Source organism: Calliphora vicina, unplaced genomic scaffold (genome assembly GCF_958450345.1).
Source record: "Calliphora vicina unplaced genomic scaffold, idCalVici1.1 scaffold_89, whole genome shotgun sequence".
In the NCBI taxonomy this organism is placed as follows: domain Eukaryota; kingdom Metazoa; phylum Arthropoda; class Insecta; order Diptera; family Calliphoridae; genus Calliphora; species Calliphora vicina.
The window spans coordinates 14,586-29,369 of NW_027052614.1; the positions used below are offsets into that span (position 1 = coordinate 14,586).

Below are 14,784 nucleotides of genomic sequence, written 5' to 3' on the forward strand. Positions count from 1 at the left end.
CATGAGATTATAGCTTTCTAACAAAGTATAACTTAAGTAGCTAGCATAAATAGTACCCGATATATATGCGGGTATACCGGACATTTTTCGAAAAATGTCCCAAAATTACCCCAGTTTTTAACGACTTCATATAAATCCCAATTTTAAAAGGTCCTAAAGAGCTAGGAAGCTAAATTTTTTTATATTTGGATGGCATGAGATTATAGCTTTCTAACAAAGTATAACTTAAGTAGCTAGCATAAATAGTACCCGATATATATGCGGGTATACCGGACATTTTTCGAAAAATGTCCCAAAATTACCCAGTTTTTAACGACTTCATATAAATCGCAATTTTAAAAGGCCCTAAAGAGCTAGGAAGCTAAATTTTTTTATATAGGGATGGCATGAGATTATAGATTTCTAACAAAGTATAACTTAAGTAGCTAGCATAAATAGTACCCGATATATATGCGGGTATATCGGACATTTTTTTATATTTGGATGGCATGAGATTGTAGCTTTCTAACAAGGTATAACTTAAGTAGCTAGCATAAATAGTACCCGATATATATGCGGGTATATCGGAAATTTTTCGAAAAATGTCCCAAAATTACCCCAGTTTTTAACGACTTCATATAAATCGCAATTTTAAAAGGTCCTAAAGAGCTAGGAAGCTAAATTTTTTTATATTTGGATGGCATGAGATGTGGTGTACGTTTTCTACAATTTTTTTTATTGAATATTATTTTTCATAGAATTTCGTATTTTGTCTAAATATGAAATAATATCAGCTTTTACTAATACCTTTTCTTTATAAACCATATACTTATTTAGTTTACTTATTGCGTGTCAATAGTTTTAAACCAGAAATTTTTTATTACACCCAATATCGGAATGATACATGTATGTATATTGCATTATCAGCTGGTGTGGATTACAAGAGGTGATACACATGTAATGTTTATATATCTCAGCAACATTCAATGTTTATAAACATTTACTTATGGTTTATATGCATGTGAGTATAAACAATGCGTAAATAAACATCACGTTTTAGTTACTTATCCCATTAAATGTATCAAAGTGAAAACACCCAAAGTTGATTAAGGTACCACCTAATAATTTTTCAAAATTAATAATTTTGAGGGAGAATTGATGGAAAAATTTAAAACTACACGAAAATTAAAGATATTCTTTGGAAATTTATAAAGAACCAAAAGATAAACTATTATTAGCATATTATTCGGTCAGTCAATTTACGTTGCCACAAGTTTCAAATATATTTGTCGATAATAATGTTTTGGTTAATTGACATTAACTCAAAATGCTTTTAGCTTGAGAATTATTCTCATGAATGTTAAAAGCTAGGTATTCAGAAGTTTTAACTTCCTTTTTCTTCAAATTTTGTGACATCCAGTCGTCTAAAGCTACCAATAAAGCCTGAAAAATTAGTTAACACTAAAATAAGGTTATTTTCACCTCAATTTAAAGTCATTTTACATTTAAATATTAAAATCTTTTCCGATCAAAACTTTAGTAAACTGGTAAGAAATTTTAATTTTTTCATTGTGTTTATTCGATTAAAACCAGATGAAAATTTCTTATATTTTTATCCAGAATCTGTGAAAATTCCAAACTGATAGACAAATGTGTTTTTAGCACATGTGTTCATAAGACACAATTTACTTCTACCATCTGAAATCCAACAAATCATAAACGATTCTGTAATCTGTTGACAATCAATACAACTCTCTGAAGTGTTTAATCCACCAACAAAAACACCTCCTGATCCCAGATTCGGAGCAAATTGTGAGTTTGGATTGATGGATTAATTGATTGATTGTTCTGATCATACCTTGCCTTTACGATTCATCAGTAAAATCCTAGTAGTAGCTGTGTCAATCTTCTACTAAAAACTTACAAGAAGAATCCCTATTGCATCTACCAAAAGCTACATCTAGCCATAACAAATCAACAAATTTTAGTAAAATTGTCGAGAACCAAAACCTAAATTTCCAGAATTGAACCACCAAACTTGCCTGATATCCAATACCTGCTCATAAATAGTATCGAAAATCAATAAATATTATAAAATTGCCTACACATTTTAATCTACATATATTAAAACAAAAATAGTGGAACAAAATAATACCTCACTGTATCCAAAACGGAGTAAACTATCTATCTAAGAGTATTCTATAATAAAAATTTGTTCAATACAGCTAAATTAACCCATCGAAAACGGAGAGGCCTCATCGTCATCGGTGTAAACTTGGGTGAGTGAAACCAAACTTTTATTTTTTTTGCTTTATTTATAGAACACTCTTGCCTACAAATAAAACCACAGAACTAATCAATGAATGGTATCCAAAGTCTTTGTTAATGAAAACAAATACTTCCCACATTGGATCGAATTCTTAGTTTGGATCTTTTGTTTTGTAAATTCATTGATAAAGTTATGTAGTTTTATTTGTCATTTTAAAACTCCCAAAGCATGATCTAACTTAGTGCTCTTTGATAATTCGAGCATAATACATGTTTCTAATTAGCAAAGAATCTGCATAAAGACGAATTATATGTTGCTTTATTAAAATTAAACTATGTAAACAAAACAGTGATACATTTGAGGAAAACCACAATTTATTGATTATATTTATCTCCCACATTACTTACAAGTAAAGACAAACAAAAATAACAAATTAAAAGAACATGTTAAAATTTTTATAATATTTATTGAGAAATCTTTAAGATATTACGATATTTTTATTATTATTAAAACAGTTGTTGCAATTTTTCTTTATATATAATCGTTGAATAATTTTATTGGTTACAAACTAAATTGTTACAATCTAAAACTATTTCACATTTCTTAAAAATTTAAAAGAGAACCATTTGTTAATATTTAAAATCACTTGTTAAAATTTAATATAAAATGAATTAACACAAATTAGTTACACAATTTCCACGTTACACAATTTAAAATTTACAAAATTCAACTATTTTCTATAAAATTTAAAACAACCGTATTTAAAATAACAAACTTTACACTTGAAATTTAAATTTTCACTATTTTTAACTTGTTAAAAATAAAATATAAACATCATTTCTTATAATTAATAAAAAAAAAAAGAAAAAAAAAAACAAAACAATAGAGAAACAATAACAAGAAGAAGAATGAATATGAAATTTTGCAATTCTCTTTTGACCTATTCTTTAATTTAATACTGTTGATTACATCTCTAAATTCATGTATGCTTAAAATGTTACTAAAACGTCATTATGAACTTGAAAGCGTAAACGTAACCGTATAATAAATAACATTAATATAATATTAAGAAATTAATTATCAATTAAATAAGGAATTAATTATCAATTAATGAAATATTAAACAACATTTTGTAAAAGAAAACATACCAATTTTTTTTAAACAATTCCAATTTCCCTATACCATTTGTGTTTATACCAAAATGTATTCTTTTATAAATTTGATTTTTGGAATTTATCTTTCTATATTTTTTATACAACTTTATAATAAAATTTTCTACTATCGAATTTGCCAATTGTTCAATAATGTATTTAGCCCCAGAATTAAATATTGTTTTCTCTATAATTTACAACAAATTTTCTTATTTTAAGTTTTTGTTTTGTTAAAATTTATCACATTTCTATTTTGATTTTTGAAAATAAACATTAATTAAGCAAAATGAATTGCTAAAAGAATCAAAACGTTTTCTATATGAAGTAAAACTTTAGGGTAATCTCAGTTGGGATTCCATACAAAATTCATAGTGTCTGTAGAATCATGGTAAGGGTGGGTTTTGAGGCACGGGTTTTTCGATTGTCATCTGAAAAACTTCCTTAGCATTTGATCAATATTATGTTAATTTTTATAGCACAATCAGCATAGTAGGGGCTTTTATTTGAATTGACTATGCATTTCCGGTCCATTAAAGTATAAATTTAATAGAATTATTTTTTCACATCCGGGAGTCTTATAAAATTGAAATGTATGAACGTGAGTTAGGTACAGATAAGTCACGTACCCCCCCCCCAACCGACTGTTAGTTAGCAATTATAGGCTCCCATCGATTTATCTAACCCTTTACTTAGCCAAATATAAGACTTGTTCTGATGGTTTGTATATTCTTATAAACATTTGAAACATTTCTTAAAACTTCATCGGCACTTCGTTGTCCAATCTAGGCTCGTGTACATTACAGAAAATGGCGCCCAACGTGGGGCCGAAGTACGCTAACATCCTAAGTATTTCGGTTCCGAACTTAACGTTAGTTTTTTAGATTTCATTTTTTCTTAACATTTTTCTATTGTATAAAATATCCACTTCTATATTCTCGAATACATATGCATGTTTCCTGGATTTTTAAGCATTTGATGGGTTCGAGTGACTTAACCGATAACCTCTACATATGACTTTCCAGATATAGTCGTTGGTATTATATTCAATAGTTATAATTTATTTAGTTTTGTGGTAAAGTATTATATCTCCGTTTTATTTCAATCAGTTTTAGTTTCTGGTAAAAATTGGATTTATGTTATATTTGCTGTTTGCGATATAACATCCATTTTTATTAGTTGTTAGGGCTTATTTTGTAAAACGCGAGTTATCTTAATTTACTCAAACAATCCATATCCCAGTTTAGTATCCTTTATTGATCAACATTCGCTATTTTTATTTACCCTAAAATCAACATTTCATATAGAAAACCAAAATTTATGATATTTTGTCTGAACACTGAGAATACTGTCGAAAAATAATATACAACAGAAATATATTATAATTTTTGTAGTAAAAGCTATCTTCCAGAATTTATAATTCTTTCAAATTTTTATTATTTCATTTAATTTTGCATGATTTTCTTAGGCAATTGAGTTTGGTTTATCTTTTAATATATACTGGTGTAGAGTTTATTGGATTTGTTTCAATAAATTTGTCTATAATTCAATTCTATATAAAGTTTTTTACCGCAAAAATGTCCTTGCCAAGAACACCTACTCAGCCTTCAGTATCCGCTGCCACAGTGGTATCTACAGCTGATCCAGCTAATGTTCCAATTACAAACCCAGAACATGTCTGTAAAATTTGTAGTGAGAACATGGATGATAAAACCCCTTGTATGGTTATTAATCGGTGTAATCATATCTTCCATAGAATTTGCATTGAAAACTCTTTATCCAATGCTAAAGAGTGCCCAGTCTGTTTTCTCACATGTGAGTTAGAGGATGTTCGAACATTTTCATTTCACATTAAGCAAAACCCTAACAGACCAAGAGGCAAAGCTCGTGGAGCTGTTTCAAAAACTTATAATACTAGAAGTGTTAGTAAAAATCTTTTTCAAGACCCTACAACTCCTCACAATAATACGACTGGTGGAGAATTGATTAACCCCAGAACTCCACCTCAGCAAAACGTTGTTCCTTCTGGAATGCCTTGCAATGAAAGAAACAATCCCCAGATAATACCACAATCCAATTCACCCAGTTTAATAGATTATAATCGTATTAACCGGATGATAGAGTCAAGTGTTTCAAAAGCTTTACAAAGTCTCAATTTGTCTATTCAAAACCCTCGGATTCAGCAACAATATTCTTCGGGAAACTCTAATTTAATAGGAAACATAATGGAAACTGATATACAACAGGTTTTACGAAATTTAAATTGTAACAACTCTGCAAACTCTGCTAACAACCAACAATATCAACTACCCAATTCTAACGAAAACAATCCTGGAAATATTCCCATGTTAACTCATCAGAATCGACCTCAAAATATATACAATTCTTTTCCAAATTCAAACCATTTTAATCGACAACCAAGTACTATGAGAACACCATCTACAAATTGCCAAGTTGCTACGATAAACACCGATAAAATTACATCGATTATCCAAAACTGGTGTTTAAAATTTGACGGTTCAACTACTGGGTTAACGGTAGAAGAGTTTTTGTATAGACTAACCTCGCTAACCAACGATAACTTCAATGGAGATTACACGATTATATGTAAGAATCTTCACATACTTTTCTCCGGGAAAGCGCGAGATTGGTTCTGGCGCTATCACAAGCAGGAAAGAGGTGTTATCGATTGGAGCGAATTCTGCAACGCGATTAGATCTCAATATAAAGATTTTAAGTCTTCTTTTGATCTTCGTGAGGAAATAAGAAATAGAAGACAAAAACCAGGAGAGTCGTTTGATGTCTTTTATGATTCTATATCCGCAATTATGGACAGGTTGCCTTCTGCTTTTTCTGAAATGGAGTTAATTGAGATCATAATGCGAAACTTAAGACCGGATATAAGGCAAGATTTGTTATATATTCCTGTACATTCAATACCCCATTTACGAAAATTAGTCCAAATGCGGGAATCTTTTCTTGAAGACGAACATGTTAAGCGAAACTTGCACAACCGTACTGCTAATGCTCATCAACCTCGAAGACATATTGCTGAAGTCGATTTAGATTCTGTAGATGCTAACCCTGTAGGCTCTGAAACTTCAATAGATGCTTTACATAATACCCCCACTGTTACACGCTGCTGGAATTGCGATAGACCAGGTCATGTTTGGGAAGACTGCCTTTACGAAAGGACTATTTTTTGTTATGGTTGTGGGGCTAAAAATACTTATAGACCACAGTGTCCCAAATGTAAAGACAGAAAGTATTCAAAAAACTACAATCCTCCTCTTTCGAACAAGAATTCCGAATAAATAATAACCTTTCCTTGCATACTTCAAACCATCAAACAACTACGGCAGAAAATACGCAAAATACTTTCTTAAAAAACTCAGAGAATCCTAATACTGATCCTTGTTGTTACAAGATTTTGAAAAAACCAGATTCGAGCTCTGAGGAAAACAATAATAAATTTGATAAACTTATTCAACCTATTTTACCCTATCATAAAAGATGGGAAAACTATTACTCAAGGCGTAATAAAATTTTTAAGGATGTCGAATTAGCTTCACTTAAACGATCTAAACCTAAACGTTCCACAATAAGACTCAACAATTATTATAGAAAACGAAAAATTTGCTCCAAATTATTACTCTATGCTATCCTTAGTGATCCAAAAGATAATCGTTTCTATGCCAAGGTGTCTTTTATAGATTATGTAGAATACGGTTTGTTAGATACTGGTGCTAGCATTAGCTGCATTGGATCTGAATTAGCTAAAGAAGATTTTTCAAAATTCCCCAATTTTACTAGTTGCAGAAACTTTGTCAAAACTGCCGATGGTGCTCAACAACGAGTTATAGGTTGGCTTAATGTTAACATCACTTTTAAAGAAATGTCTTGTCCAATTAATCTTTTTGTAATACCAACAATTTCTCAACGACTTATACTTGGAATTGACTTTTGGAAGAAATTTAAATTAGTACCGAATGTCATGGAATCCGCGGATTTATGTGATAAGTTATCGGTTAGCGCAAGTCCGTCTGTTTCGTCCGATAAGTCCGAAAGTCTGTCCGAGGTTTGTGGTAAATCTGATTGTGAGAAATCAGATGATAACTATATGTTAACTTCTAGTCAACAACAGCAATTAAACGCTGTCATTTCTCTTTTTCCAAACTTTGAGAAACAAGGGTTGGGAAGAACGGGCTTAATAAAGCACTTGATCGATGTTGGCGAAGCCAGACCGATCAAGCAAAGGTTCTATCCTGTATCACCAGCAGTGGAAAAACTAATGTTCACAGAAATTGATCGAATGTTGACATTGGGTGTTATTGAACCGTCAAACTCACCCTGGAGTTCCCCGATGAGACTGGTTATAAAACCGAATAAAGTCCGCCTTTGTTTAGATGCGAGAAAAGTGAATTCTGTCACGAAAAAGGATGCATATCCATTACCATCTATTGAGGGAATCTTTGCGCGTCTTCCAAAAGCCAATATCATTTCTAAGTTAGATTTAAAAGACGCGTATTGGCAAATAGCATTGGATGATGAATCGAAGCCCATAACTGCTTTTACAGTGCCTGGTAGACCATTATACCAGTTCACTGTAATGCCCTTCGGGTTGTGCAATGCACCCCAAACAATGAGTAGGCTTATCGATGAGCTAATTCCCCCAGACTTGAAGAACAGCGTCTTTGGTTACCTTGACGATGTGATTATTGTTTCGGAGAATTTCGAAGAACATATTGGCATTTTAATTCGTATAGCAGGACAGTTTCGTAAAGCTAATTTGACCCTAAACCTCTCGAAAAGTAAATTTTGTGTTACCAAAGTTAAGTACTTAGGTTATATTATCGGAGATGGTGGTATTGTTACAGACCCAGAAAAAGTAAGTGCGATCAGAAACTGGCCAACTCCAAAGAATATAAAACAAGTTCGTGGCTTCTTAGGTCTTGCAGGCTGGTATAGGCGATTTATTGCGAACTTTTCTAGCGTAGTTTATCCGATATCCGAAACCTTGTCAACTAAGAAGAAGTTTGTTTGGACTCCCGAGGCTCAGCAGGCTTTTGAACAAATTAAAGATTTACTATCTTCTGCTCCTATTCTAAGTAACCCTGATTTTGAGAAAAAGTTTTTCGTCCATTGTGATGCCAGCGATTTTGGTATCGGTGCTGTGCTCGTTCAACTGGACAACAATAACGAGGAAAAGCCGATTGCTTTTATGAGCAGAAAGCTTAATTCCGCACAGAGAAACTACAGTGTAACGGAACGTGAATGTTTAGCGGCTATAGAAGCTATTCAACGATTCCGATGCTATCTCGAACTCCAAGAATTTGAGGTTATAACAGACCACTCCAGTCTTGTTTGGCTTATGAAGCAGCCGAATCTAAGTGGAAGATTAGCCAGATGGGCGTTGAAGCTTCAAGCATACAATTTCACCATAAGTCATCGCAAAGGTAAAGAGAACATCGTACCAGATGCTTTGTCACGAATCGAGTTCGGAGAAGTTAATTCGTTAGATTCATCAGAGCCAGAAATAGATTTGAATTCCACTTGTTTTGATGATCCAGATTACTGTGATTTGAAGAATAGGATACATGAAAACCAATCCCAGTTTCCGGATATAAAGGTCGTTGAAAAATATGTATACATAAGAACCGAACATTATGACGGCATCGAATCAAACGAAAGCGAAGCTTGGAAGCTGTGGATTCCATATGGTCTTCGAACAACGCTTATAAAACGTTTTCATGATCCACCTACGGTATCTCACGGAGGAATGTCCAAAACTTTGGAACTCCTACGAAGAAAATTTTACTGGCCAGGAATGGTAGTAGATGTTAGGAATTTTGTAAGAAGTTGTGAACTATGTAAAACTACCAAACACCCAAATTTTGTTTTGAAACCGGAAATGGGTAAACAAACTATAACAATACGCCCCTTTCAGAGATTATATATAGACTTGTTAGGCCCTTATCCGCGTAGTAAAAAGGGAAATATTGGTATTCTTATAGTCTTGGACCATCTGTCAAAGTTTCAGTGGTTACAACCTCTGAAAAAGTTTACGTCTTCGTCAATAAAAGACTTTTTAGAAACACAGATATTCCATGTTTATGGGATACCGGAAACGATCGTTAGTGACAATGGGTCACAATTCAGAGCAAATGATTTAAATGCATATTTTACTTCTCTTGGTATTAAACATATTTATACAGCCGTTTATTCACCACAATCAAACGCGTCAGAACGTGTAAACCGTTCAATTATAGCGGCGATTAGAGCTTTTCTGAAACACGAACATACCAAATGGGATGAAAATCTCAGTGCGATCAACTGTGCTTTACGAAACGGATACCATCAATCAATAAACATGTCACCATATCATGTTGTGTTTGGATTTAACATGATAACACATGGATCCGCATATGCTTTGCTAAACAACTTGAAAACCCTAAATGAACCGACAGCTTCTTTATCTAGAGATGACCATTTACAATTGATTAGAAAGGACATACAGAAATATTTAAACCAGGCTTATAAACAAAATCAAAGAACCTATAATCTACGAACCAGGCCTGAAAAGTTCCATATTGGTCAAGAGGTTCTACGTAGAAATTTCGTACAGAGTAATATGGAAAAGCGTTTTAACGCAAAATTTGCCCCATTGTTTGTAAAAGCCACTGTTAAGGAAAAGTTAGGAAACCATTACTATGTTTTAACAGATTCCGATGGAAAAATTGCGGGTACTTATCACGCTAAAGATATTCGTACTTAAAGCACGGACATATATTCCTTTAAGATCGAGTAATTGTATTTAATTCATTTCAAATTGCTGTATAATCCTAATTCGTTTTCATATTCTGCAAAATAAGGTAATTTCCGATAAGGAAATTTTTCTTTTATTACATCCTTTTATTTATATTTTAATAACAAATGTATTTTTAAACTCAAATAACGTTCTTTTTCTTCCTAACATTTCTACTCATAGAGTAAATGTTATGCAGTTTGTGGTGTACGTTTTCTACAATTTTTTTTATTGAATATTATTTTTCATAGAATTTCGTATTTTGTCTAAATATGAAATAATATCAGCTTTTACTAATACCTTTTCTTTATAAACCATATACTTATTTAGTTTACTTATTGCGTGTCAATAGTTTTAAACCAGAAATTTTTTATTACACCCAATATCGGAATGATACATGTATGTATATTGCATTATCAGCTGGTGTGGATTACAAGAGGTGATACACATGTAATGTTTATATATCTCAGCAACATTCAATGTTTATAAACATTTACTCATGGTTTATATGCATGTGAGTATAAACAATGCGTAAATAAACATCACGTTTTAGTTACTTATCCCATTAAATGTATCAAAGTGAAAACACCCAAAGTTGATTAAGGTACCACCTAATAATTTTTCAAAATTAATAATTTTGAGGGAAAATTGATGGAAAAATTTAAAACTACACGAAAATTAAAGATATTCTTTGGAAATTTATAAAGAACCAAAAGATAAACTATTATTAGCATATTATTCGGTCAGTCAATTTACGTTGCCACAAGTTTCAAATATATTTGTCGATAATAATGTTTTGGTTAATTGACATTAACTCAAAATGTTTTTAGCTTGAGAATTATTCTCATGAATGTTAAAAGCTAGGTATTCAGAAGTTTTAACTTCCTTTTTCTTCAAATTTTGTGACATCCAGTCGTCTAAAGCTACCAATAAAGCCTGAAAAATTAGTTAACACTAAAATAAGGTTATTTTCACCTCAATTTAAAGTCATTTTACATTTAAATATTAAAATCTTTTCCGATCAAAACTTTAGTAAACTGGTAAGAAATTTTAATTTTTTCATTGTGTTTATTCGATTAAAACCAGATGAAAATTTCTTATATTTTTATCCAGAATCTGTGAAAATTCCAAACTGATAGACAAATGTGTTTTTAGCACATGTGTTCATAAGACACAATTTACTTCTACCATCTGAAATCCAACAAATCATAAACGATTCTGTAATCTGTTGACAATCAATACAACTCTCTGAAGTGTTTAATCCACCAACAAAAACACCTCCTGATCCCAGATTCGGAGCAAATTGTGAGTTTGGATTGATGGATTAATTGATTGATTGTTCTGATCATACCTTGCCTTTACGATTCATCAGTAAAATCCTAGTAGTAGCTGTGTCAATCTTCTACTAAAAACTTACAAGAAGAATCCCTATTGCATCTACCAAAAGCTACATCTTGCCATAACAAATCAACAAATTTTAGTAAAATTGTCGAGAACCAAAACCTAAATTTCCAGAATTGAACCACCAAACTTGCCTGATATCCAATACCTGCTCATAAATAGTATCGAAAATCAATAAATATTATAAAATTGCCTACACATTTTAATCTACATATATTAAAACAAAAATAGTGGAACAAAATAATACCTCACTGTATCCAAAACGGAGTAAACTATCTATCTAAGAGTATTCTATAATAAAAATTTGTTCAATACAGCTAAATTAACCCATCGAAAACGGAGAGGCCTCATCGTCATCGGTGTAAACTTGGGTGAGTGAAACCAAACTTTTATTTTTTTTGCTTTATTTATAGAACACTCTTGCCTACAAATAAAACCACAGAACTAATCAATGAATGGTATCCAAAGTCTTTGTTAATGAAAACAAATACTTCCCACATTGGATCGAATTCTTAGTTTGGATCTTTTGTTTTGTAAATTCATTGATAAAGTTATGTAGTTTTATTTGTCATTTTAAAACTCCCAAAGCATGATCTAACTTAGTGCTCTTTGATAATTCGAGCATAATACATGTTTCTAATTAGCAAAGAATCTGCATAAAGACGAATTATATGTTGCTTTATTAAAATTAAACTATGTAAACAAAACAGTGATACATTTGAGGAAAACCACAATTTATTGATTATATTTATCTCCCACATTACTTACAAGTAAAGACAAACAAAAATAACAAATTAAAAGAACATGTTAAAATTTTTATAATATTTATTGAGAAATCTTTAAGATATTACGATATTTTTATTATTATTAAAACAGTTGTTGCAATTTTTCTTTATATATAATCGTTGAATAATTTTATTGGTTACAAACTAAATTGTTACAATCTAAAACTATTTCACATTTCTTAAAAATTTAAAAGAGAACCATTTGTTAATATTTAAAATCACTTGTTAAAATTTAATATAAAATGAATTAACACAAATTAGTTACACAATTTCCACGTTACACAATTTAAAATTTACAAAATTCAACTATTTTCTATAAAATTTAAAACAACCGTATTTAAAATAACAAACTTTACACTTGAAATTTAAATTTTCACTATTTTTAACTTGTTAAAAATAAAATATAAACATCATTTCTTATAATTAATAAAAAAAAAAGAAAAAAAAAAACAAAACAATAGAGAAACAATAACAAGAAGAAGAATGAATATGAAATTTTGCAATTCTCTTTTGACCTATTCTTTAATTTAATACTGTTGATTACATCTCTAAATTCATGTATGCTTAAAATGTTACTAAAACGTCATTATGAACTTGAAAGCGTAAACGTAACCGTATAATAAATAACATTAATATAATATTAAGAAATTAATTATCAATTAAATAAGGAATTAATTATCAATTAATGAAATATTAAACAACATTTTGTAAAAGAAAACATACCAATTTTTTTTAAACAATTCCAATTTCCCTATACCATTTGTGTTTATACCAAAATGTATTCTTTTATAAATTTGATTTTTGGAATTTATCTTTCTATATTTTTTATACAACTTTATAATAAAATTTTCTACTATCGAATTTGCCAATTGTTCAATAATGTATTTAGCCCCAGAATTAAATATTGTTTTCTCTATAATTTACAACAAATTTTCTTATTTTAAGTTTTTGTTTTGTTAAAATTTATCACATTTCTATTTTGATTTTTGAAAATAAACATTAATTAAGCAAAATGAATTGCTAAAAGAATCAAAACGTTTTCTATATGAAGTAAAACTTTAGGGTAATCTCAGTTGGGATTCCATATAAAATTCATAGTGTCTATAGAATCATGGTAAGGGTGGGTTTTGAGGCACGGGTTTTTCGATTGTCATCTGAAAAACTTCCTTAGCATTTGATCAATATTATGTTAATTTTTATAGCACAATCAGCATAGTAGGGGCTTTTATTTGAATTGACTATGCATTTCCGGTCCATTAAAGTATAAATTTAATAGAATTATTTTTTCACATCCGGGAGTCTTATAAAATTGAAATGTATGAACGTGAGTTAGGTACAGATAAGTCACGTACCCCCCCCCCAACCGACTGTTAGTTAGCAATTATAGGCTCCCATCGATTTATCTAACCCTTTACTTAGCCAAATATAAGACTTGTTCTGATGGTTTGTATATTCTTATAAACATTTGAAACATTTCTTAAAACTTCATCGGCACTTCGTTGTCCAATCTAGGCTCGTGTACATTACAGAGATTATAGCTTTCTAACAAAGTATAACTTAAGTAGCTAGCATAAATAGTACCCGATATATATGCGGGTATACCGGACATTTTTCGAAAAATGTCCCAAAATTAGGAAGCTAAATTTTTTTATATTTGGATGGCATGAGATTATAGCTTTCTAACAAAGTATAACTTAAGTAGCTAGCATAAATAGTACCCGATATATATGCGGGTATACCGGACATTTTTCGAAAAATGTCCCAAAATTACCCCAGTTTTTAACGGCTTCATATAAATCGCAATTTTAGAAGGTCCTAAAGAGCTAGGAAGCTAAATTTTTTCATATTTGGATTGCATGAGATTGTAGCTTTCTAACAAGGTATAACTTAAGTAGCTAGCATAAACAGTACCCGATATATATGCGGGTATATCGGACATTTTTCGAAAAATGTCCCAAAATTACACAGTTTTTAACGACTTCATATAAATCGCAATTTTAAATGGCCCTAAAGAGCTAGGAAGCTAAATTTTTGTATATTTAGATGGCATGAGATTGTAGCTTTCTAACAAGGTATAACTTAAGTAGCTAGCATAAATAGTACCCGATATATATGCGGGTATATCGGACATTTTTCGAAAAATGTCCCAAAATTACCCAGTTTTTAACGACTTCATATAAATCGCAATTTTAAAAGGCCCTAAAGAGCTAGAAAGCTAAATTTTTTTATATTTAAATGGCATGAGATTGTAGCTTTCTAACAAGGTATAACTTAAGTAGCTAGCGTAAATAGTACCCGATATATATGCGGTTATATCGGACATTTTTCGAAAAATGTCCCAAAATTACCCAGTTTTTAACGACTTCATATAAATCGCAATTTTAAAAAAGGCCCTAA

At 30.8% G+C, this 14,784-nt stretch overlaps 1 protein-coding gene across 1 annotated transcript; it reads left to right on the top strand.

Annotated features, from left to right (window-relative positions):
• The first annotated feature begins 4,973 nt into the window (after positions 1-4,973).
• LOC135963065 (uncharacterized) lies at positions 4,974-10,171 on the top strand. The gene is made up of 2 exons (XM_065514842.1): positions 4,974-6,648; positions 6,840-10,171. Exons 1-2 carry the CDS (start codon positions 4,974-4,976, stop codon positions 10,169-10,171), a joined length of 5,007 nt encoding a protein of 1,668 aa, XP_065370914.1.
• The last annotated feature ends 4,613 nt before the right edge of the window (positions 10,172-14,784 follow it).

Coding starts and splice junctions, on each gene's coding strand:
- LOC135963065 (XM_065514842.1), top strand. CDS start 4,974: ATGTCCTTGCCAAGAACACCTACTCAGCCTTCAGTATCCGCTGCCACA. Junction 6,649..6,839: donor TAGACCACAGTGTCCCAAAT/GTAAAGACAGAA, acceptor TGAAAAAACCAG/ATTCGAGCTCTGAGGAAAAC.